The 25,812-nt window shown below is 41.6% G+C and overlaps 1 protein-coding gene across 6 annotated transcripts in view; it reads right to left on the bottom strand.

Moving 5' to 3' along the window:
• PDK1 (pyruvate dehydrogenase kinase 1) overlaps nt 1–25,812 on the bottom strand; it is a 1,069,548-nt gene that overhangs the window by 703,739 nt on the left and 339,997 nt on the right. For 5 of the 6 annotated variants that reach the window (XM_044075547.1, XM_044075543.1, XM_044075544.1 and 2 more), the window contains one exon: nt 24,217–24,288. In XM_044075547.1, coding sequence (XP_043931482.1) covers nt 24,217–24,288 — 72 coding nt within the window. Of the gene's footprint in view, nt 1–24,216; nt 24,289–24,514; nt 24,660–25,812 lie in introns of those variants that run through there. The other variant, XM_044075545.1, reaches the window with a different exon arrangement.

Genomic DNA, 25,812 nt, shown 5'->3' with positions numbered 1-25,812 from the left:
GCTCTCCTTTGCCCACTGAGGGGACTCCAACAGCCATTGAGGAAGCGGCTAACCCCAGTTCACTGTGGCTGTAGGTATTACACCACAGGGATACAGGGTAAAATACAGTAGTCTGGGGAACAAGCTATGGCAGAGCAGAATCATCCACCTGTGACTGAGGCAAACTTTTAGCCTGCTATAGTGGCAAAGGCTGTCTACTTAACATTTCTGTTTTTGTGGCTAGAAGAAGGTTCGATCATGGGAGCTGTAGTTTGTTCCGTAGTCAAACCAAAAATAGTGCCGCTTTCCTGGGAAAATAAGCAGCATAAGCTGGTAAAAAATAAACTTGCTAAAAGTAACTTTTTTCTCATAAATGCAAAGTACAAAGCATTTTAGTACACTTTGCCAACCCCCAAAAGTAAAATAAACACAACTTCTCCAAATAAAAAATTGTTTTTTAACTACTTTTAATTACTTTTAAACTGACAGAAAAAAAGCGTGCTCTGGTTTAGAAGTACAGTTAAGTCTTGTGACAGTATATTAAAACGCAAACTTCTAGATTAAAAGCAATTTTCCTAAGCGGAAAGTACATTAAAACAATAATTTTAAATGTGGAAGACTTTTCTTTGAAGGGAACTTATCTACTCAGCAAAGGAACAGCACAAGCCAACCATCGATCCTTGAAAGCCCGCAGAGGAACACCCTGTTCGGTGAAGGAGAGCTCAGAAGGGCTTGGCACTCAAACCTGTGTTTTAGGCAGCTCAGCTCGAAGTACCTGATAGTTTGGGGGTGTGGAAGGTGTCCTTAAGCTTGGGATGCTGGCTGACTGTTATATCCTTGCCAGGATATAATTATATAGCTAAGGCTACTGCAACAGTAATCAATATGATGAACATGAGCTTGTAACTCAGATACTCTTTTTGCAGAGATCAGAGCAATGAGTACCATTATTGTCCAAGGTAAAAACTTCAAATCAACCTTAAGAACAGGTTCAAAATGAAAATGTACAAGTTTCTCCAGTACAAAATTAAGACCCCAAGAAGAAACTACAGGTCTTCTAGGGTGCCGGATATGTAAAACCTCTTTCAAGAACTGTTTCATTTGAGGCAGAGCAGAAAGACAAGCGATCCATGAGAAGACAAGCAGAGGTGGCTGACATATGAATCTTGATAGAAGAGTAAGACAGGCCAGATGATGATAAAACAAATACTGCAGAACCTGAAGCATCCGGGACTGAAAAGGGTTCTGACTCTAACTCCGGCAACTACTAGAAAATATCTTCCACTTAGCCAAATATTATTTTCTAGTAGCAGGTTCCTTGGTAAAGAGATGCCTAAGAGGTATTAAAATTCTACTATACAGGCAATTTATTGAAGAAATTGAAGGTTGGAGTGTTATCAAACAACCCCTGTCCTGTGTGAGTAAGTCCGTCCTGTGAAGAAGCTTGTGCTAATTGTCCTTGGCCATTTTCAAAAGAAGGAAGATCCACTGTTGCCTAGGCCAAAAGGGAAGCACCACAATTATTCAGGGAGAAGCCTTAGAAGAACCCAGGCTATTAGATGAAAGGGTGGAAAGGCATACAGATATATGCTATTCCATGGGAATGAAAAGGTGTTTGTCTTCCTGGCCTTAGTGCAAGGAATCCTTGAGCAGAATTTATTTAGCTGTCTGCTATGAATGGAGACAAACAGATCTACTTGAGGAGTCCCCCACAGCAGGATCAAATCCTAGAATACCCCCAGGTTACACTTCCATTCTTGGGGGTCTATCCTGGTCCTGCTCAGCTTGGCGGCAACACCATTCTGCTCTGCCTGAATGGAAGCAGCCTCTATGGAGATATAGTGTTGAGTTGCTAGTATTCAGACTAACATAGCTAGTCTGCAAAGGGGCTAGGATCTGGTTTCTCCTACATATTTATGTATCACATCACTATAGTTTTGTCTGTGACTACTAGCAAAAGGCCTGGAACTCAAATATGACTTAAGAGATTTGAGTGCATTTATTAGAGCTATTATTTCCATGACATTTATGTGCTTCAGTCTGTTTTTCTTGGTCCACAGACCCTGAACTTTCATCTTCTTGGAAACAGCCCCCCCAAGCAAAGCTGGAGGCATTTGTGGTTAAAGAATTAGCAGGTGCTGAATGGCAGAAGGGAAAACCTGAGCTGAGAAATAACTGATCTACCCACCACAGTCTTCTTCTTCTTCTCCTTTCAGCTGCTCCCGTGTTTACTTGCCCTGGGAAACATCGGCTATTTGTGATTGTCAGTCATCGGTATTTTCGTGTCGACATTCTGAACGTCGGTGTTCTGGCATTCGCGATTTAGAAGGGAATCCATATTGATATATATATATATATATATATATATATATATATGAAAAACTTACATTTATATATATGGATATGCATGAAAGCTCATACTCTCAAATATAATTTTCGTGAGATGACAATAACGAAAATCCTGAACTGCACAGTTTTTCCCAGGGCAAGTAAACTTGCCCAAAACTTCACGAAAACACACTGCAGTATCTGAAACCCATCTAGGTGGGGGGCTGTGCCCTCCAAATCCCCCCTAACTACATATATCAACACCCAAGACCGCAATGAAGTGGGAAAAAGGGCATATTTCCCCACACTGGGCAAGTATTTACTTGCCCTGGGAAAAACTGCGTGGTTCGGTATTTCAGTTTTCATTATTATCGTCTCGCAAAAATAACGTTCGAGTATATGGGCTTTCGACCAAAGCAGACCCATATATATATATATATATATATATATATATATATATATATATATACACACACACACACACACACACACACACACACACATACACACACACACACACACACACACACACACACACACACACACACACACATATACGTGTCTACTTTCTTTAAATAAATTACGTTTAAACGAAAGTCATTTACCTGAGCTCATTCCTCCGAAGCAGCATTACACCAAATGCATGGACTGCTGAATTGCTTCCCTGTGAAAGAAAAAAACGGAGCAAAAGTAAGCCCACCAAAGTGGGAGGCTTGCTTCACCCCCCATGCTCTCCACACTCCCTACTTAAATATATCAACTCTGAGACTGCACTAAACTGGAGAGAGGGCAAAGTTCACCATGGTGGCCAAGTAGTTCCTTTCACAGGGAAATGAATTTTGCAGTCCGTGTGTTCAGTGTAATGCCGCTTCGGAGTAATGAGCTTGGCTAAGTGACTTTCGTTTAAACGTAATTTCGTTAAAAGAAAGTACACCCTTATATATATATATATATATATATATATATATATATATATATATATATATACACGCACACACACACACACATATATATATATAGAACATTCATTTGATCAAGCGCACATTGCTCAATCATGCACAACACTGATTTTAAACCTCAAATTTTGGAATGCTGAACGGTCGGAATGTCGTAAACACAGAATTCAACATTTCCAAACGCTCAACCACCTAAACAAGCGCTACCATGGGACAAAAAGGGGGAGATATTTTGCGATTCGCAACTCTTGCGATCGCTTTTTTGGGATTTTGCCGCACTGCTTTCCACATGTTATACATCGGTAACATATCCGTTGGCTAAATGAATGTATGCCGATTATATATAGTTGTAAATAGATATTATCTATATATATATATATATATATATATATATATATATATATATATATATATATACATACATACATACACAGTTTACTATCAAAATGTGGAATGGCATTTGCACGAAACTGGAATGGATGAATATGTCGTTTCCAGTTTCCATACCATAATGTTGTTCTGAAAATGTTCGAATGCACATTAGCGAATGATAGTGTACATGCGCTAATGTGCATTCAATGTTCTGATAATAGATTACACTACAGTATGGATTGGGAAATTTACCCTTTTCCTCAATGTAGTGCGATGTCGGAGTTGGAATATATAATTTGCAGGGAGTGTGGGAGTGAAGGGGGTCTTGCACCCTGTAAAACTGTAAAAATCGGTGCTGTAGACATACAATTCGTTCAGCGCAAATGCCTGAGAGTCAGACGTCACCTCCTGACATTCCGAACTTGGTAGAATGTGGACGTCGTGGTGATAATTTTCAACATTCCATTAAAGCAACATTGCTAAATATGGAATGTCAGTTCAATGAAGTAAGTAGATTTTTTTTTTGATTTTCAACTTTTTGATAGTAAACCTTTACTCATCTATGTTTATCCATATTTCACTTTACTATTATCAGCGCAATTACCAAACAAGACTTTCCTCATGTATTTTGCTATTTCTTTTCAAATAGTGACTGGTTCTAGCAACTTTTAATACCTTCTTCATTTCTCGTTGATTTACATTCAAACTCAACCAGAACCCACTGGTCACAATTCCAACTTCAAAGACATTTACAGAGTCTTACTATTCATTTGGCCAGCAAAACCATTCAGACTATCTTAATGACATCCCTTTTTGGCAGCTTTGATTGATCAACAATAATTAAACATTGGGTTTTATATTTTATGTTATAAGTTTTATATTGCACACTGCCTCCATACATATATACATCTCCCTTTATCTCTCAAACACGTTTGCCCACCATGTGTTTCCTTTCTCTTATACCACCTTAATATTCCTCCTCCTCTCTCCTTTTCCCTTCCCTTTTAAGCCCACATGAGCTACTATATTATCTACTTTCCTCACAACATTATCGTTACTAAAAGCCACCTTTCTTCTTTTATTTGTTACCTGTCCCCAGTGGCAGATTAAATGTTCCTTGGTCCCCAGGCTGTTTTCAAAGTATGGGCTTCCCTGCACATTTTTGAACCACAGATAGCCCCCACACTAGCTGTTTTAGCCACTTGAATGTGTATACTCTTTTTGTTATGAAGAAATACATGTACCTTACTTGTAAGCTTTGGAGGAACTATATGAAACAGTATAAAGATCACTGCAAAAACAATCACACATTCATAGTTACTAAACATACAGTCCAGGAGACCATTAAGAAGCCTAGCCAAAATTCACAATTTCCCTAAAGCACACTGCCTGGTTAAGTGACTTGCTCAATGTCCAACAACAGGTGTGTGGACACATTCAAATTATGTACCCTTGGAACAGGAAGCAGCTCATTAACAAGTCAGAGCTCAAGTCCACTGCACTAACTGCCAGACACAATAACTACGTTTAACTAAATGCAAAAATTGTTTACAATACAATCTTACAGGTAAAACTGTATCACAGTAATATCCAACAAAGACTGCTTAATGGATGCTGAAGATCAGGCAGTTCTAATCATCACTCCAAATTAAGCAGACTATACATAACCTTGAAAATGTCAATTTCTTTGTAATTGCTGGAGGCTGTAAAGAAGGTACAGCAAAAATACATTATTAAAGAACAACATGTTTAGACTACATTGCATAATCTAGGACAGCTAATGAATTGATTAATTCTTTAGTGCAATTAAAAAAAACAGAACATTTAAAGACAATATAGATCCTGCAGCAGCTTTTGTTCAACAACCCACAAGTCATATGAACATCAGAAATATTATTGCATGCAGCAAACTGTTTTTTTGGGGGTTACATGCTTAAGAACATCTACAATCTGCCTGAAGTCAAACAGTAGGCAAATGGAGGTGAAAAAGTTCAAAGCCTGTACTTTTTTTCTACAGGAAGCAGTGCATTAATAGTGCAAAGAACTGTATAAGACTAGCATTACTGACTTAATGTAAACCCCAGTGACTCTTAATCTTCAGTGATTTAGCAAAAATAAACTGTGTGAATGTCTAGCAGCTGGTGGAGAGGAAAAGGCTCTCTGCTCCTAAAGAGTCTATTCCTGTGGTCAAAGATGCAGAGTTTGATACTTGCTACCTCCATTTGCCCAGTGTGTGACTGTAAGCAACCCACCTAACCAGAGAGTGCTCCTGATAATGCCATATCTGGCACACTTAGGGTTGCCAGCTGTCCGGTTTTCAGACAAATTGTCTGGTTAAAAAATTTCATCAAAACCTGACTTGTGAAGTCAGTTTTTCTTTTTTTTTGTGCCACCAGAGGAGAGGAGAAAGTAAATGTATCCAGCTCAAACGGGAGCAGTACTACTGTCTACACAATGAAATGCTTTTAACTTCAGCATACCTGGTAGCTACGCAGTTTAGACAGTACATGCATACATACTGTCTGCTGAGCGGCTGAGCCTGGAAAAGGCATTTTTAGTGAAGAGAATGTACATGATATACAACACATACATCAACAATTGTCAAGAGACTGTGCTATATGAACTTCCGACAGAATATAATCGGCGATTGTTTGCTTATGCTGTAAGCCTAGTCATTTTAGCCAGGTGCACTGTACATTTACTTTTGCCATCATGCACTTATACCTTAGGTAGCCTCCACCTCTTATACCAGCGTTTGCTAATTCTTCCCTCCTTGAACTTCATGGATGCAGGCATGCAGCTAATTACGAAACGGAAAACATGTTACATCTTAACAATCAAGTACCTGTCCCACACCCCAGTACAAACCGTATTTGACAGAACTTTCAAAATGCAAGGGAATGTCATTTCTAATTCTGAATGAGCAGTAAAGTGATGTTATTGACTTAAAAGGTCTTATGGGGTAAATGGAAAATTAAATTTTTTTAATAGCAAAGATAACCTGCTTGCCGATTTTTTAATCAGATTTACCACCATGTGCACAGGCTAGCTAGCTCTCGACCTTTTATCTCCATGGACCATCCATAATTAGGCTTAGGGACATAGAAAATAAATTACTGGAGAAAAATGCACCATATTGACATTTTTCATCAATACTGGTACTTACAGCTGCTGCAGCCTAGCAGTGCAATTAGTGCCGCCCGTATTCTCTTCTCCCCTTTAAGTACAGCTTAAGTCATCAATGATGACTCATCAGACGTGCGTGCTTATTCCACCACTCACCAGCGTGGAATGGAAATAATCGCATGGAAATTTTAAGCTAGCCAAGCCTAAGCACTAAACAGCCAGTTCCATCATGAAGAGCAAGAGGCAAGACTAGGGGGTGTGTCACCACATACAGACAGTGTAAAAACTTTCAGACTACGGCAGAAATAATTAGATAGCCAGTCTAGGTCAGGTGAGGACTTAGCAGATAGCAGTGTGCTACTCTGTCTTTTTTGTAATTCTAATTCATAATCATCATAGCAGCCTTTTATTAGGCCAATGTCCTCCTGCTACTCTCTGAGGAAAGGGAAAGTCTGTGCTGTGTCAGTACAGCAGCAGATGATGACAGTAGTGAGTCTGATATACATAGAAGTATGCATGTATATATTTTGTTAGCATATGCCTGCCTCTGTGTGATGTGAATTATCTGTGTAAGATTGTAACTGTGGCACACTTAGCAGGACCAGGGAGATGATGAGGGTTTGAGAGTCAGGGCCCAGGCCAGGGTTCAGTATCATTTTTGTATGGTATTGAGTGTTAAGTGTGTGTGACAGAGAGAGAGGGAAATAATAATAATAATAATAATAATAATAATAATAATAATAATAATAATAATAATGTAGGGCATCAGATTAGATTTTGGTGTTTAGGGCAGCCAACGCAACTACTCACATTCTTCTTTCGACTGCTCCCATTAGGAGTCGCCACAGTGGATCATCTGTTTCTATTTCTTCCTGTCCTCTGCATCCTGCTCTGTCACACCAGCAACCTGCATGTCCTCTCTCACCACATCCATAAACCTTATCTTAGGCCTTCCTCTTTTCTGGCTACTTGGCAGCTTCATCCTTAGCATCTTTTTCCCAATATACTCTGCATCCCTCCTCAGCACATGTCCAAACCGACGTAATCTTGCCTCTTTGGCTTTGTCTCTAAACCTTCCAACCTGGGTGGACCCTCTAATATACTTATTCCTAATCCTGTCCACACTCGTCACACCTAGTGCAAATCTTACATCTTTAACTCTGCCATGTCCAGCTCTGACTCCTGAATTTTTGTCAATGCCACTGTCTCCAACCCATATAACATAGCTGGTCTCGCTACCCTCTTGTAGACCTTCCCTTTCACTCTTAATGGTACTCGTCTGTCACAAATCACTCCTGACACTCTTCTCCACCCACTCCACCCTGCCTATACTCTCTTCTTCACCTCTCTTCCACACTCACCATTACTCTGAACTGTTGATCCTAAGTATTTAAACTCATCCACCTTCACCACCTCTACTCCCTGCATCCTCACCATTCCTCTATCCTCTCATTCACACACACACATATTCTATCTTAGTCCTGCTGACCTTCATTCCTCTTCTCTCTAGAGCATATCTCCACCTCTCCAGGGTCTCCTCCACCTGTTCCCTACTCTCATTACAGATCACAATGTGATCTGTAAACATCAGCAACTACTCACATTATGGTATGAAATAAAATATTATTTGTAGAAAAAGAATAATTCATTTTACAACACCTCTAATAATTCATTTTACGACGAATCTCGTCAAAGCCGAATGGCTCTCCATGAAGTACCCAGCTAAGGAAAGTGTTAGAATCCCGGCCAGTGACAATAAAAGTACCCACTGCCTGCTACTAACAAGAAGATAAAATACTCCACAAAGACATCTCTTACGGCCTTCACCAAAACCTCACACCTGAATCGCAGACATTAGGTTTCTGAAACTAAAAGCACATGGAGATAAAGAAGTAGGAAAAGAAAGTCTTTTAGAGAATGAGCCTGAACCTTCTAACCAACAAAGGTTAAAAACTAAAACAAAAATAGTATCACTTCACTAGTGTGGTTGTAGTCCACAGACACAGATTACTGCTTAACTTTCAAAGGGTACCTTTAGGAAGCACACCTACCTTGAATATTATTAAGGTAAAGCAAATGAACCTTACAGGGGGCTAATCTAACAATATCATTTTTTATTTAATGCTTAGCTACTAAGCTACATCATGGCTTAGTTCCAACTTCAGATAATTATCAATCCTTAAACGAGGCAGCAATGCACAATTTACCTTTGAGTAGTTTGTATGAAATGACAGTGATTTCAAACAATCCCCATAGGACAGATGGTGAAGACCTTGAATGTTCCTTGTGGTTTCTTTAAACCTAGCCAAATTTCCTATTCCAAACTGTGTACCTTGTGTGTCTATGAGGTAAACATCTTAAACAGTATGCTAACCCCTGACTTTCCACTGCTTTTCAATAGTTTTGGTAAAATGCAAAAATGACAGGATCATTTATTAAATATAACTAATTCACTTAAAAAGTTAAAATAAAAGAAAGTTTGCATCAAAAGCATTTTTGAGCAAATAACAAGTGTGACATTACAATGCCTAACATTGCTAATTGGGAAATCCACGATAATTTATCAGAAAAATTAGCAACCATACAAGGAGCAGGCAGAATATAAGTCAAAATCGGGGACATTCTACAAAATCAGGGAACTTGATAAATATGTTTGTGTCTTCATTGCATCAGTTACCTAATGTATGTTGGTTCTGTTAACAGAAATGGTCTGTCTGGAGAAAAGGTGGTGCATTAAACTTAAATAATGATAATAATTAGTGTTATGGACTTTATTTCAGAAAATATATATTAATTCACATAAAAAAATCTTTGCTAAGATCTCCTTGTGTTCTGACTGAGTGTGCTTCTCAAGCAATCTGGAAATATAGAGCTGATAAATATTTTTTGGCACTTTTTAACTATTCAACATTGAATAAAACAATAATTGAATTCAGTTCAAAATACAGTTGGAATAAATTGCATTTATTTAAACTGTATTTGTTTTAATATTGCTACACACTCAAGTGCGCTGGCTCGCACTGCACAGTGGGCGCTTAAATTGTTTTTAGTGCTGTTTTAGCTGCTTTTCTGTAAAAAAAAAAAAAAAAAAAAAATTCTAAGCTTGTTTCCTGCCTTTCCTGTAACTAGTCTAGTCCAGATAGAGATTTGCTGTATCCAGAATTGTTTGTAGGTTTCTGAGCTCCCCAAGCCTTTCTGTGTTGGAGGGAAACCTTCTAGCTTATCAGTGGGACTGTGGGATACCATGGTGTGGGAGTACCTGATGCTACTAGAGAGTAGACTCTGCCAGTATAGCCTTGCACCAGTCCGGGGACACACACACTAACAAGCAGATGTTCCTTTCATAAGAAACAGATATTTCAGTGATGCGAAAGTAGTTGCACAGTATTAGTGTAGACTCTTTATTAACGCAGCTTTTTGTCTTCAAGTTACTGTCTGCAGGTACTTTACTTATTAATACTGTTACTATGGAAGACAGGAATAACGGTGTCCATGTCAATGATAATAATGAGAGTTTTGGCAGCCCAACTACACGGTCAGACCGGTCTACCCACCCAAAGAAGAGAAAACGAAATTAGAAGTTATGTACTCACCATAACGTTCCATCTGAGTAGGTGACTTCATTTGGATGCAACCTGTGGGTATCGGATCCGACCTCGGATCCGAGCCGGCATTTCAAAAGCTTAGGCTCCGAGCTCCTAGCTCCTCCCTCTACCCATAACCCCTTGCCAATCCCTGACTGACCTCAGATTGAGTTTGCCTATATAATACTGACAACAGTAACTGAACAAAACAAAAAAATACTTGCTGTATAAAGGTCAGGGGGATGGAGGGGGGGACGGTTGCATCCAAATGAAGTCACCTACTCAGATGGAACGTTATGGTGAGTACATAACTTCTAAATCTGAAGTAGGCAGACTTCATTTGTCTGCAACCTGTGGGACAGAGTCCCCAGCTACCTGAATCTTGGGCGGCCGTCATGGAAGGATGTTTCGGAGCACCGCTGAGCCAAAGGATGCTCTTCCTCTGGAAACAACATCTACCTTATAATGAGAAATAAAGGTATGAGGTGAGGCCCAAGTGGCTGCCGCGCAGATATCATCCAATGACACACGGGACTTAAAGGCGGCTGACGTGGAGACTGCCCTAGTAGAATGAGCCGTAACCCTCTGAGGAGCAGGTCTACCTGAAGTGTCATAAGCCTGCAGAATACAATTAGCAATCCACCTCGATAGTGTGACTTTAGAAACTGCTTTACCCAAAGCAAATTTAGCAAAGGAGACGAACAGCTGATCTGATTGCCTGTGACCAGCTGTTCTGTGAATATAAAATCGTAATTGTCTATGAACATCCAAGGAATGCAGTTTGTATTCTCCTTTGTTTGAGTACTTGGGAAAAAACACAGGTAAGTTGATTGATTGGTTGATATTAGATTCTGAAGAGACCTTTGGAAGAAAAGATGGACTGGTCCTGAGGCACACCCTATCTGGAAAGAAGGAAAGGTAAGGAGGCTTGACGCATAGAGCCTGAAGTTCAGACACTCTTCTGGCTGAAGTGATAGCTACTAAGAAGGCAGTCTTCCAGGAAAGGTACTTCAGGTCTGTAGATGCTGCAGGCTCGAAGGGAGGAGCAGTAAGAGCTTGCAGAACTAAAGATAGGTCCCAAGGTGGTACAATGTCTTTGACTGGAGGCCTCAACAAAAAAATACCTTTAAGAAAGGTTTTGCACAATTTCGCCGTCATGAGGGGAGCTGTGTCATGACCAATGTGATAATGAGAGATGGCGGCCAATTGTACCTTAATCGTGGAAGAACTTGCTCCTTGATGAAAGAGGTCTGTTAAAAAATCCAGCACTGCCGACATAGGTGCTGAAAAAGGATCCAAACTTTTCTGGACCGCCCAAATAGAGAATCTTTTCCATTTACTCCGATAAACCTGCCTAGTGGAAGGTTTATGAGCTGCCACTAGAATGGCCTTGACCGGTGACGAGATACCGGGAGTCCTAATCAAGGATGGAACTGGAGCAGCCAAGCTGTCAATTTCAGGGTGCGTAGATTGGGGACCGAAATTCCCAGAGGATGGGAGATGAGATCCGGAATAGGATCCAGAATCCAGGGTGGATTCACTTTGTGAGACCATACAAAGGGGAACCAGGGTTGACGAGGCCAGAACGGGGCAATGAGAATCATTCTGCTCCCCAAACTGTTGGCTTTCTGCAGAAGCCTCTGCATCAGAGGTAGTGGAGGGTAGGCATAAAGGAGACCGGGAGGCCAAGCATGCACCAGCGCATCTCTCGGGAATTCCCCTGGTGGGGGAAGCAGAGAGAAGAAATTGTCGCATTTGGCGTTTGAGGGAGAGGCAAAAAGATCGCAACAGGTTTGCCCCCAAACGGCAAAAATCTTCTTCACTACCTGAGGATTGAGAGACCACTCGTGAGGGGAAAGAATGGTGCGACTGAGTTTGTCCGCAAGGATGTTGGATTTTCCCGGAATGTGCGGTGCTACAAGAAAGCGTTTGGTGGAAATTGCCCATTCCCAGACTCTCATGGCCTCTCGACAAAGGGGATAGGACCTGGTTCCTCCCTGTTTGTTGATGTACCAGACTACCGACATGTTGTCTGTCTGAATCGCAATAGTCCCTGAAGGAAGAACGTGGTGAAGTGCTTGCAACGCTAGGAGCACCGCCCTCATTTCCAGGACGTTTATATGCAACGAAGTCTCTGTGGAGTTCCACGTGCCTTGGACAACCTTCCCCGCAGAATGCCCCCCCCCACCCGAGGCAAGAAGCGTCCGTGGTCACTGTGGCTCGGGGAAATGCTGCACAAAAGGGTCTCCCTGTCAGAGGCTCCAGAGATCGAAGCCACCAAAGAAGGGAATCCTTGCATGCTTTGCTGACCGCTATCGGAGTGTTGAGAGAAGAACAGAGAGGGGACCACTGAACTTGAAGGGTCCATTGAAGAACCCTCATGCGTAGGCGCATGAATAAGAAGCGGGATAGCTGCCGCCATCGAACCTAGGGCCCTCAGGACCGAAGCTGCTGTCGGAAATGGTTGCAGGACCGCTGCGACATGACACTTCAGGCTGGAAATTCTGTCTGGGGTGAGGAAGGCTCGCATTGACCTGGTGTTTAGTCTTCCTCCTATGAAATCTATAACTTGAGTGGGGTGCAGTAAAGATTTCTCCCAGTTGACAGTGATGCCCAGCCTTGGGGCTATACGAAGGAAGTAGTCCCTGGCTGAGCACAGAAGATACCTTGATGATGCTGTTAGGAGCCAGTCGTCCAGGTACGGAAAGACCTGTAATCCCTGGAGCCTCAGGTGGGCCGCTACAACAGCTAAAACCTTGGTGAACACCCTGGGGGCTGAGGTGTGACCAAAGGGAAGGACCCTGAACTGATAATGACTGGCTCCCAGCCGGAAGCGAAGAAACCTCCTGGACCATCTGTCCATGCGAATGTGGTAGTCTGGCGTCCTTGAGGTCGATGGAGCACATCCAGTCGTTCTCCCTCAAGAGGGGGAGTATAGATTGAAGGGTGACCATCCGGAACTTTTGCTTGGTTACTGACAGGTTCAGCAGGGAAAGATCTAGAATCGGTCTTAAGTCCCCCGTTTTCTTTGGCACTAAAAAGAACCTGGAGTAAAACCCTGACCCGGTTTGATCTGGGGGGACGCACTGGATAGCTCTTTTTTCTAGCAGCTGTCCGATTTCGATAGCTGCTGCCTCCCTTTGGTCGGGTGGAACATCTGGGAGGCTGCGAGATCTGGGAACTTTGTATAGGGGAATTGTATAACCTCTGGATATCACACGAAGCACCCAACGGTCTGTTGTGATGGACTCCCAAGAAGTTAGGTGCCTCGAAAACCCCCCCCCGACTGCCTCCAGAGACGGACAGCCGGGCAATCCTTCAGGGCTGCTGCGTGGGTCTATCAGAGAAAGGTTCTCTGGACCCAAAGTTGCTAGGAGCCCCCCTGCCTCTAGGACGGCGACCTCCCCGTCCTCCTCTGCCACGGAAGGACTGGTTATCCGGAGCAGGTTGGGACTGCTGCGATTTCGGAACCACATCTTCTTCTGTCCCTTTTGGTTCTTCGAGAAGGACCTCTGGGGAGCTGAGAAGCGGACTCCGACGGCAGACAGCGTCTTCCCGTCCTTCTCGCTCTGGACTAATGTTTCGCGAACAGTTTTGCCAAACAAGGCAGAACCATCGAAGGGGGCATTCGCGAAAGTCGCCTTGAAGGGCTCTGCGAAATCACAGTGGCGGAGCCAGGCCTGCCGCCTCATGACTAGGCCTGCTCCGCAGGCTCTAGCGGCTCCCTCGGTAGCGTGAGAAAGCAGCCGCATAGATGTGTTAGAAACTGATCTAAGAGTGGCCATTCGGGTGGAGTATACCTGTTTATCCTCACCCGACATGGACTCTGGGGGAGATGCAGCGTATTCTTTAATCAGATCCCGCTGCATCCTGATGACGTGTGCCATGTAGTTCAGCGCTCTGAAAGAGAAGGTTGCTGAACTGAAAACTCGCTTCCCAATGCGATCCATCAAGCGGGACTCCTTGCCCGGAGGATGCATAGAGGGACTCTCCTGGGCCAATTCCCTCTTAGTGGCTGCAGCCATCATCATGGCATCTACTGGGGGGCCTTTGCTCCAGTGAGTGCGGTCCGCCGGAGAGGAAAGGATACGGTCAGGACGCTTGGGTACAGGCTCAACGGTGTCCGGATCCTTCTACGCTCTGATGGATATAAGGTCCACCAGAGGATTGGCAGGAGGGGACACCCAAGAGGTAGATGGGCCTGCCTCGAATGCCTCCAAGAACACAGACTCGTCTGAGGAGGCCTTGGGGGCTGACCACCCCCCCCGATCCTCAACATTTCCATAATGTCTCCAAATGAGACGTCCTCAGGGGGTGATCTTGGGGAGCCTTCCCCTTCATCCAGGTCTGTGTCTTCGGTAACGGACTCGGGGGAGTCCATGTGCCTCCTTTTGCACTTACGCTTCCGTGGTACTTCTTCGGGGGGGGCTGTCCGAGGAGTACTCTTCCGCAGCTGGATGTTCCAAGGGAACTACTTGGGACATCGAGGCAGGCTGTCCCTGGGACCGGCTGGTGGGGGCCTGGCCCAACTGCAAGAGAGCGCGGGATGGAGCCGTGGCAGGGACCGGGGTCCGTAGTCCTCAACAGTGCCCTTTCCACTACGTCGAAGGCCGAGGGGGAGCCAGCTTCTCTAAACCCGAGCCGACCCCACTCGGATCCGGCGCGGATCGGGCGGAGCCGAGACCGTCGGATCCGAGACCGGTGTGCTCCGACCTAGACGGGCCGAAGACACACCAGCTCTTCGGATCCGAGGCTCGGTCCTCGGCTCGAGAGGTCGGGTCCGGCACCAAGCACTCAAGGGATGGGACGGATCCGAGGTGCGCCGACCTATCGGATCCGACCCACCCCGGATCCAACTCTGCCCGGCGCCGACAGCTCCGAACCCATGGTGTGGGTCGGAGAAGGAGCCAAAGGGGTCGAAGCCCCTCCCGGATGGGGGGGGGCTAGGAGCACTCCCATTTGCATTTGGGCCTGGATGAATTTCCTCATCATCCGGTCCATATCTGCTTCACTCATAGAAAAGGTGGATCTAGTCGAGGCCACCGGCGGATCTAGAGAGCCTTGGGGACCTCGCTGAAGGGCTAGCCTCCTCCTCCTCGGGCCCAGGAGAGAACCGAGGGGAGTGGAGCCGAGGAGGAGGAAAGCTAGAAGGCACAGGAGAGGCCCGCTTGGATGGAGGAGCCGAACTAGAAGTTTCAGCTCTCCGTTTGTGGTGCCTCTCCCTGTGCCTCTCCTTCTTCTCTCGCTCCCTAGAAGACTCTCTCTCCTCCGGCAACTTAGAGGGAGGTTGAGTCCCAGCCGGTGGAGGAGAGCCCACAGCAACTGTTTGCTGTGTAGAAGGGGCAGAAGCCGAAGCGGTATCTGGAGGGAGAAGTCCCGCCAGAACCAGCTTCGACCTCCGCTCCCTCAAAGCTCGGGGGTTGAACCCTGCACAAATGGTACAACCAGAAGACAGGTGTTCAACCCCAAGCATTTAACTTGCAGTGTGGCCATCCGCTGGGGACAGCTTATGGCCACACTCAGTACATTTAGAGAATACTGCCTTATGGGCTTCAGACATGTTAAGCCCTAACAGGCCTAAAATACACACACACACACACACACACACACACACACACACACACACACACACACACACACACACACACACACACACACACACAAACCCGAGAAAAAATTAAAAGAATAGAGAGAGGAAAGCCTAACACAAACACCTCTAACTAATTAAATTAAAAAAGTTAAAGTTTTTGAAAATTTTTCTGTCAGAAAACTTATCTGCACTAGGAGCTCTAGGAATCCGTCGCAACTTGAAAGCGGCAAACGAAATCTGAGGTCAGTCAGGGATTGGCAAGGGGTTATGGGTAGAGGGAGGAGCTAGGAGCTCGGAGCCTAAGCTTTTGAAATGCCGGCTCGGATCCGAGGTCGGATCCGATACCCACAGGTTGCAGACAAATGAAGTCTGCCTACTTCAGATCATCTGTTTTTATAATGCAGAGTGGGAAAGGGAATTTAAACGGATACAAAAATGAAAAATGCACAGAAGATACAAAAGCTAGATGCAAGCTTTGTGCAACATCATTCACTGTTGCATATGATGGAAAACAAAAGCAGTTACAACACACCAAAGCACTAAAAAGCATACTACTTGTTCCCAAGCTAGTGCGTCATCTCAATGACTGAAGGCATTTTTCACATCGCCAAACAGTACGGCATCTCACACAGTATCCCTAGCGGAAATTGCTGAAGTGTATCATGGAATTAGACATATTTCGCATAATGCACAAGACTGTGGTATCAAAGTTATGAAGTCTGTAACTGATGACTCGAAAATCGTTAAAAAGATGACCTGCGGCTGAACAAAAAAGTTTCTGCCATAGTCAACAATGTTTTGTACCCATTTTCACTAGAAGTCATCCTTGATAAGTTACATGCTGGTTTGCCATTTCCATTGCTACTGATGCATCTAACAAAAGGAACCATAAATTCTATCCGGTTGGTGTTCAGTTCTTCACCCCACAGAATGGAATTTCCTTCCGTGTTAGTGACTTTTACGAGGATGCATTCGAAGACTCTAAATCCGTTAAGAATCAACTCTGTCATGTTTTAACATAATGTAAATTGTCTTGGCAAAATGTTACCGCTTATGCCACAGATAATGCATCGGTAAACTATGGCATAAACAACTCCGTTTATCATAAGTTAGTTTCAGAGGAGAATCCTAAAATTATTGCTGCACGCTGCAATGACCACATTATGCATAACTGTGCAAAGAATGCTTTAAAGGTCATGTCATTTGATGTTGAACATTTCGTCATGAAAGTGTTTGCTGAATTCAGTAACTGCATTAAGGCGAGCAGAACTGAAGAGCTGCTTTGATTTCTATGAGTCTGAATACCAGGAGATAATCAGACATGTTACAACCCGCTGGTTGAGTTTGTTCAAGGCTCCTGACCGAATTTTGCTGTGCTGGATGCCGTTGAAAACGTATTTCTTGTCTCAAGGAGAAGCTGATTTTCCAAAAGTGATATGGAAAATGTTGAAGGACCAGGAAAATGAACAGGCACCAGACGACAGCCCAACAAAGTCGGAGCTGTATCTGTATTTTACACACTTCTTTATGTCATCCTTTCAAGAGACAATTTTAAAGCCCGAGAACAAATCAAAAACAGCTTGTGAACTGTACGGTATAATGGAACAGTTTAAGCTGTCTCTTGCAGCATAGGACTGATGACAAATTTTTTGGTATGAAGGTAGCATTTGCTCTGCGCAAAGGTTATCTACAACAACAGTTCGTTGAGAAGTTCATAACTGAAGCACTGAATGTGTACAAGAGAGCAATGATATATTTGAACAAATGGTTTGCATTCGAAAATTTCCCGTAACGTCACTTCAAGCCAGTGTCACAAGATCGCCTTCGCTCGATGAAGTGATTGACATTTGGATGCAAACACCTCTATCCACCCACCATCCATCCAATAGCCTGCACGATGAAGTGCGAGCTCTTAGTGAAGTGTTCAACGTTATCCATAGCTGTGCAAGCACAGCTGAGGCTTGGTGTAAGTTTTTCGAGCACGAGTCTGCACCAAATATGTTGAAACTTGTTCAGCACATCCAGTCTCAAATGCATCCGTTGAGCTTGTGTTTAGTGTTATGAATAACATTTGGATGGATGAACGAAACAGACTTACGCCAGAATCAGTTAAAAGTGAACTGTCAGTTTTCTTTAACCTGCCATATTCCTGCACCGAGTTTAAGTCTGTTATTTCACAGAACAAGCGACTGATCAGGGCTGCTCAGTCGGACTCCAAATACCACAAATGTGGAACTTCATCTGAAATATGCTCTATTCCTAACAGACTCTAAAAATAGATACTTCTACACACAGTGCCCAAACTGTGACCACATTCCAACTATGAATGTACAGTACAAGTGCATGCAAAGTATGGCTGTACAACTCCCTGACCATCACCACAGACAGACCAGAGATACTCCACAAGAGTTCAGACAGAATGAAAGAACAGGTCTTTAGGAGCATAATTTGTTGTCCACCCTCTCAGTCCTTTATAGGTGAGGGATGCTCCCAAGTCACAAAGTTATGATCAAAAAAATTCCACATGCACAGTGGCACAGAGTGACAGAGGTTAAGACTGTTTCAAACTCTCAGGTCTACACAGTTAAGTCCCATCCACTGGTTACTGTCTAAACTTTGAATGTTCTGAGTGAGCTTTCTTTGTTTACTTCAGTCTCTTCCTGCCTTTCAAAAATAAATTAGCTGATTGAGTATTTTAGAGTCTGTATATATTTAATTTTCCTTGTTCCTGTGGCCTGGGTCATGGTTGAAAAGGGTCAAAGGACCAGTTCATTTAATCAGTTAGCAAATGAATAATGCATAGAAGTTAGCCTACTCCAACTCAAATATTAGGTGGCATAATTGACAGATTTCTAACAACATTTATTTACATCAGGAAGCAGCAAACACAGCAAAGCAGGCCAAACTGAGCTGAGCCTAATGGATTTGTTAAGACTAGCTCTGAATAGGATTCCCTACAAGTTTGCAAAGGACAACTGGCCATTTTATGAATGGCCAAATGTCTTTGCCCAACACGGTTCAGTTTCTGAATGAACATTCGGCAAACTGAGCTGTGTGTGCAGGAAGGAGGAGGTACAATGAGGAAGAAGTAGAAAGATGGAGGAGGTTACTAGGGAAGCAAGAGGAGGAGTTAAGGAGTGAGAGTGAAAAAAAAAGACATCTATGACATGGCACTTAACCACCAGTGGAATCTGGGAAGATGCTTTAGACACTGAATAATGTGAATGAACAACTCGTAAGAAGCCTATGTTGTTTGAGTTGCTTATTTATATTTTTTATAGGACATTGCTCATGTACAAGGAACACTTTTTAAAATATTATCAATGTTAACCTGAGAAGTTGACAGAATAAATGGATGTGTGAGCTGCACCTATCTCTTTGGCATGTACTTGACCAGACACATACAACAGCTGGGAACATATTTAAAGCTTCCTTACTAGAAGAATCCAGTGTCTAAACACATTGTCTTATACAGATCACCTTAAAGCCCTATCACTATACCGGGTCTCCTACAGGTTACTGAGAGAGAATGTCTGGCATACAGGGCATCCTTGGATCCAGCACTAATTGATGGACCTTTTGGACATCCACAAAACGAACAGTATCAGAATCATTAGATCCAAGGATTTAAATTTTGCTTGTGGCACATAAATAGGCCATGTGATGTTGATGAGACACAAATGTGTCTCAGAGAGGGTCCCCATGCACTGGAACAATCTTGCCATTCATGTGAAGCAGAGTCCATCCCTAGGCTAGCCTTATCTAAGCATAACTTTGAGTCTTTGAACAACAGGTGGGAAACTGGAAATCACCCTGTTGCCATTGCCAATGCGCAATGCCACCTATTTGTTTTTTTCAGGACTATCCACACAAATCAAATCAATTCTCTGCTCTGGTAGTCAGGAAAACACTGTACAAACTACATTTTTCTGTTTCACAAAAGGAAACAGACTATCAGTGTTTGTTACAATTGACTAATTTTAATATGCTTTTTTCAGAAAAGCATAGTAAATCGGCTGAAAGCAGGCATCTGGAACAGAAAAAGAGGACGCTCCCACCAGCTGATGCCACAGTGATGTCACAAAATGGGTGGGGCATGGTGGGGACAGGGGTTGTGAATGGGTGGAGTTATAGGTGATGCAAGGGGCATGACCTTAGTCCGGTTTTAACCGCAAAGAAACCTGGCAGCCCTAGGCACACTGCATTCACTAATAATAAATCTATAGCTATTTGATTCTTCTGGTATTGACTAAGAACTACACACACAAGCACACATTCTTAGTTGAGCTTTCATCTGTAGATCATCAGCAACTCACCTACTGCATATCAATTCAATAGATGTTTACCACTTCATGTTAGTCTCCTGCAGCTTAGCTAAAGGATTAGCGTTAGCTTCCACTCAACAACTTCCCAAGCAAGCACATCAATTCAATAATAATTCACTCAGCAGCATATGGGGTTCAAAAGCAGCTCCATATTCAATTCTAAAGCAGCTTTGTGTTGATTAAAGAAGGCAGTTTCCACCCTGGTGTTGGTTTCCTGTACTTTATGCTGCATCTGTTACTAGTGGTTAGGAAGGTGGAAAGTGTAGAACCTGTGCTTACTACCTTCTGGTCCCAGCTCTTACTACTTTGGTCTGTGGAAAGAAACTTGTTTTGGTCACACTATAGGTGTGAACTGAATAAATTCAAATTAAATGTTCCATTAGATGACGATGGATCCACCTGAAAAAAATATGTTTTGTAGAAAATATAATAACGTATAATAGAAAATATTTCAGAAAATATGTAACCATTTGTCTCTTTCCCCCTTATTGCATATCCAGCAATATTCCTTACCATTGAAAAGATTCTACTCTGCCTGGTAGGTGTATAGAAATATTGATGGAGAAACTGTCAGGCTAAGATTCTAAATTTCCTTGACTTTGTCACATAACTAGGCAATTTTATTATTTATATCAAGACTTTAGTGGATATTTCCTTCTGTATCTCCTTTTTCCAACCACTTCTCATGTTTTCTATAATGTTCTTTTCTTCATTCCCCAATAACTCTAATACTTTTGATATCAGCCTCTTCTTAGTTCCATCTTCCAGTATCCATTGATTAACTTTAGTATGAATTGTTGGTATTTTACCACTTCCCTTTCTAGCTCACACCATTTTTCCCACTTTGTTTTGTCATCTGATATTCACATTCTATTTCTTTTGACAATACAGATTCTTCCTGTAGCTCATCCTTTAGTAGATTTCCATTTAATACCTGTGCCCAATCTCTTATTTTCATTTTTCTTTTTTTCCACCTTCACAAAAATATATCCTTCTTTCTGATTGTTTTTGTGCCCTCTATTGGTAATAGGATCCTCTCTTCATTACTTCATGTCATCTTCTTGAAGAAGTTTCCTACTGGATAGTTGGTGTTCATCACTTAGAAGTGTTATTAAAATTTACCATTCATCCTCACCTATCCTTAGTTGTTCGGTTGCCTCTTATATTACTCTTTTCCAATCCAAATAGTACTGTAGTCATTAATTCTGACATATTGGCCATATGACATGCTCTTAGGGAGTCATTTATTTCTGGTGCCCACACTCCCCATCTTTCCTTCAATACGGTCAACACCTTCCATGTCATACATGTTTTCCCCCTTCCCAGAAGACATTTCTCATTTGTTTCACTTTTTTCAAGAACACTTCTTTTGGACTGGTCCTGAAAACTTGACCAGGATACAATATTTGTGGTAGAAATTATAGTTGTAGTACTTGAATTTTTAATTAATATCTAGTTTTTATGCTTCCGCTTTTTTCTACTTGGTTCTATTTAACCATAAACACTTTCTTAAAAGTTACTTAATTTCTATACTGTTTGCCTTAACCAAATACCCAAATACTTGAAGTCCTATTTCCATAATTCTTGCTGCCCTACACTTAACTCTTCTTGGAACACATTGTTTTCTATGGCTTGCATCTTTCCTTGGTTTATTCACATCCTGCCGACTTTTTAAAACTATCAGTCATATCCCATACTTTCTCTATATCCTGGATTGGATCCTCAAGCATTATCAACACATCATCCGTGTACAACATGACTTTTCGTTGCAGATCTCCCCGTGGATATCCTTGTATTTCAGCCCTTCTACTTACTATCACAAATAGTTCTAGATATATAGCAAATAGTAGTGGGGAGAGGAGGCAACCCTGCCTGGTTCCTCTTCCCAGCCGAAACGTGAGATTGCTTATTTTGTTTCCCATAAAAGGAACCTGAGTTGACAGGACAGTTTTTATTGTAATTTGGAATGGGTCGTGAAAAGTCTGGGTAACCCCATGAATTAACTTCCCTCTTTCAGAAAATCTTTTAAGGACCTCAGCAGAGGAAGGAACAAATTTTACCCGTTTTCCGGGTTAGGGGGGGCATTCAAAATCATACCTTTGACATCCACTGTTAATCTCAAGGACCGTAGCAAAACAAATCTGATCACTGATCCAATAGTAGCTTCTCTAGATACAGGATCAGCAGTGTTGTAAGAATATTTTAGAGTGTTTGGTTACCTGACACATGGATACTAAAGAATTCAGAGATGCCTTACACTCTTAAGAAGGGAAGTCAGCAATTAACGTTACCACATTATCACAAGAAGCCAGCAGAAACATGGACATTGTGAGGTTGACAATTCACTATTCTGACGGCTAATGTGGAAGAAGTACAAACATTTTTCCCAAAACTAATCATATTTGTTCCCATCTTTGTCAAAAGGAATAGGGTTGGCTGCCAAAAGATATTTGGCAGAAGATGGTTTTGACAGAAAAATCATCTCAGGATCTGGATCTAGGGCCTGCAAAACCTGTGAGCCTGGGGAACCTTACGTAACTTAGGCTTCTTGGGGGCAGGGGGCTACTGTCGGGGAAAATGCTGGCTGCCAAGAAAGCATCCTCTAATGGTGTAAGGGCAGTAAGGACAGCTATAGGCTGATGAAAATTCACATGTAATAAGTCATAATATCTTTGCTGGAGTTCTGGTATCTCTTTTTGCTTCCACTGAATAAGTTCTTCATTCTGGCATTAGTATCAGAAAAACTCAACTTTTCAGGGGGAAAATCTGAAAACTTTCCTTGTGGTATAGGAACTTAAGACACAAAATCTAAATGCAATTCCTGTTCATCATACATGCCAAGAACATACAATATGGAGTTATGACTGCCAACCTGCTCATAATTCTTTGCAGTGCATGGATATTTATTTCTCCATGTACTACTAGTAAGAGCAAAAATGGAAGAAAAAAAAAAAAAAGAAAAATGATCTGCTGGCATTCACAGCCAGGAACGAACTTGGCAGGCGCTGTCCAAAAGATAGCAATGCACAACATGGGAATATTCTTCAAGAAAGTTAGAAATAGAGTGTAGCTACGGCAAGCAGAATGCTGTGGTTTGATGGCCAGTGCTGTCATCTATGTAAGACGGGATCTTAGCAGCTCTTACAGCGGTGTTTAAAAATTGTCAAGATCGGCTCTAACTCCACTCTAATGGTTAACCGAGTTGTCTTTTTCCTGGTATCAGAGTGTAATTACCATGTTTTATGAACTAAAACTACCTTATATCCTGAATTATAAAGCACATCCATTTCATAATATAATGCTAAGCATTATACCTGCTTTTTTAACTCCCTCCTATTTTCACTAATGGATTTTTTTAGCATTATCTCACTTATTTTCTTAGAAGCATTTGTCTGACAAGGCTGTGCATAAGAAACTGGCATCCAACTGCCCTGTTCTCATCCCAAAAGCTTACACATATCCATGACATTATTGTGCTGCATTCCCTTTGATCACGGATCTGTAATTTTACAAGAAACTCAAACTCTAGATGAATCGGCTGTTTTCTTCAGCTATTTCACCATTTTCAGGACGAGAAAACTAATTTCCCATAATAACTTTACTTTAGGACATGGCTGTCTTATCTGTTTCTTCCCCTAATAATTTTACTTTAGGACATGGCTGTCTTATCTGTTTCTTCCTTCTTGTATGTCATTTTCAGTAATTCTATACTCTCATTACCACCACTCAGCAAACTAGTGGTTACTACTTCCTCGTCATCTGGCTCTGGCACCTCCTTACTCCTCTGCTACAGCAAACTGGCTACATGTTTCTTCATGCTGGTCAGTATTATGTTTCACATCAAGTTTTTCACTGGACGGAATTAGAATCCACTTCTCTTAAAGACCCACAGTCACAATACTACAAGTCAGCACATCAACCAAAACAGGGGTTAAATAAATAAAAGGAATACCTACTTACGGACAGTTTCTGGATTGTCTGAATCCTTCTCTTTAAATTCAAGTATGTCTTGAAGGGACTGCATATACCTACAAAAAAAATGAAACACTGCTAAGTATTACAATATAATTAATCACAAATTAATACTGATAAATTACTATTAGCCAATAGATAAAATGAAAGCTAAAATATTATGACTGCAAACTTATGAATAGAGTTCTATTGTAAATAGAAAGTAAATTTGTATAATGTAATCGCAGCAGCAAATGATCAAATAATTGGATCAATGTTACCAAAAAAGAAGTTGTGTCTTACCATAACGTTCCATCTGTGTTGTTCATTTTCAGCAACCGTTGGAAACAACTCGGCCCTATCTTCAGCTTCTGCTCTCCAAGCTCGCAAGCCAGGCTCTACCCATAATGCTCCTCACAAAGATTACCTCAGATTAAGTTTGCCAGATGACAGAATAGAGCAAAAGGTAGAATGGTTTTAATAAATATAAAAATCAAATAATCTCTGTTGTATCCCCGAGGTCTCAAAAAACCTACTAAACAAGTATAGTTGGTCCAGAACCAAAACAGAGTAAGAAACGTCTCTGTGGGGGAGATTTTCAATCTCTCTCTCTCTATATATATATATATATATATATATATATATATATATATATATATATATACACATAAAATCACTATATATTAATCAGAACTGATAATGGCAGTAAAAGTGACTAACTTAAACTCATCCTCAGTTCAAAAAATAATAAAAAAAATATATATTATACAGAATTACTAAGTATTCATAAGTCATCCAAGCAGGGAAGAATGTCTGTTTCCAGTCGAAAATTCTTTACTAAGTACACAGACAAACGATCCAAGGAAAACAAAAATAACATAATTTCCTCACAGGCTAACCATATATATATATATATATATATATATATATATATATATATATATATATATAGATATAGATATATATTTATATACGTATATACACACACACACACACACACATATATATATATATATATATATACATACATATATATATATATATATATATATATATACACACATATATATATACATATATATATATACATATATACATAAATACATACATATATACATACATATACATATATATATATATGCCAAAATACACCACAAAAGCTGAAGAAAATAGGTTAAATTCAAAAACAACTTCTAAGCACAAATAACTTTCAGCAGTAGGAATCACTCCGTATGCTGTGTAATAGTAATCCTCAGTAGGAAAAGAATAATAAGCTTGTGTCCGGAATTTAAAAATCACTTTATTCTAATAAAATAAAATAAAACTTGAGCGCTTTCGTTCCGTAGTGTAATGGAACTTCTTCAGAAATAATATACAAAAACCAGTGCAGGTGATATTAAATACCCTGTGGGTGTAAACATTTAAATTAACCAAGTATCATTGTAAAGGCAATAATAAGTAAAAGACGCCAATGAGAAAAGACCAATGGGGAGTCATCTGAGAAAATAGCAACAGTAAGAAAGTAGTGTGATAGGAAGAAAAGTGGTAATAGAAGATATAATAGGTCAAAAAAGAACCAATGGTAAGTCAGCAGCTGTACC

This window comes from Protopterus annectens, chromosome 6.part1 (genome assembly GCF_019279795.1).
Source record: "Protopterus annectens isolate FY-2018-M chromosome 6.part1, PAN1.0, whole genome shotgun sequence".
NCBI lineage: Eukaryota > Metazoa > Chordata > Ceratodontiformes > Protopteridae > Protopterus > Protopterus annectens.
The sequence above is the reverse complement of the archived record's forward strand: the minus strand, read 5'-3'. Positions and strand labels throughout refer to the sequence as shown.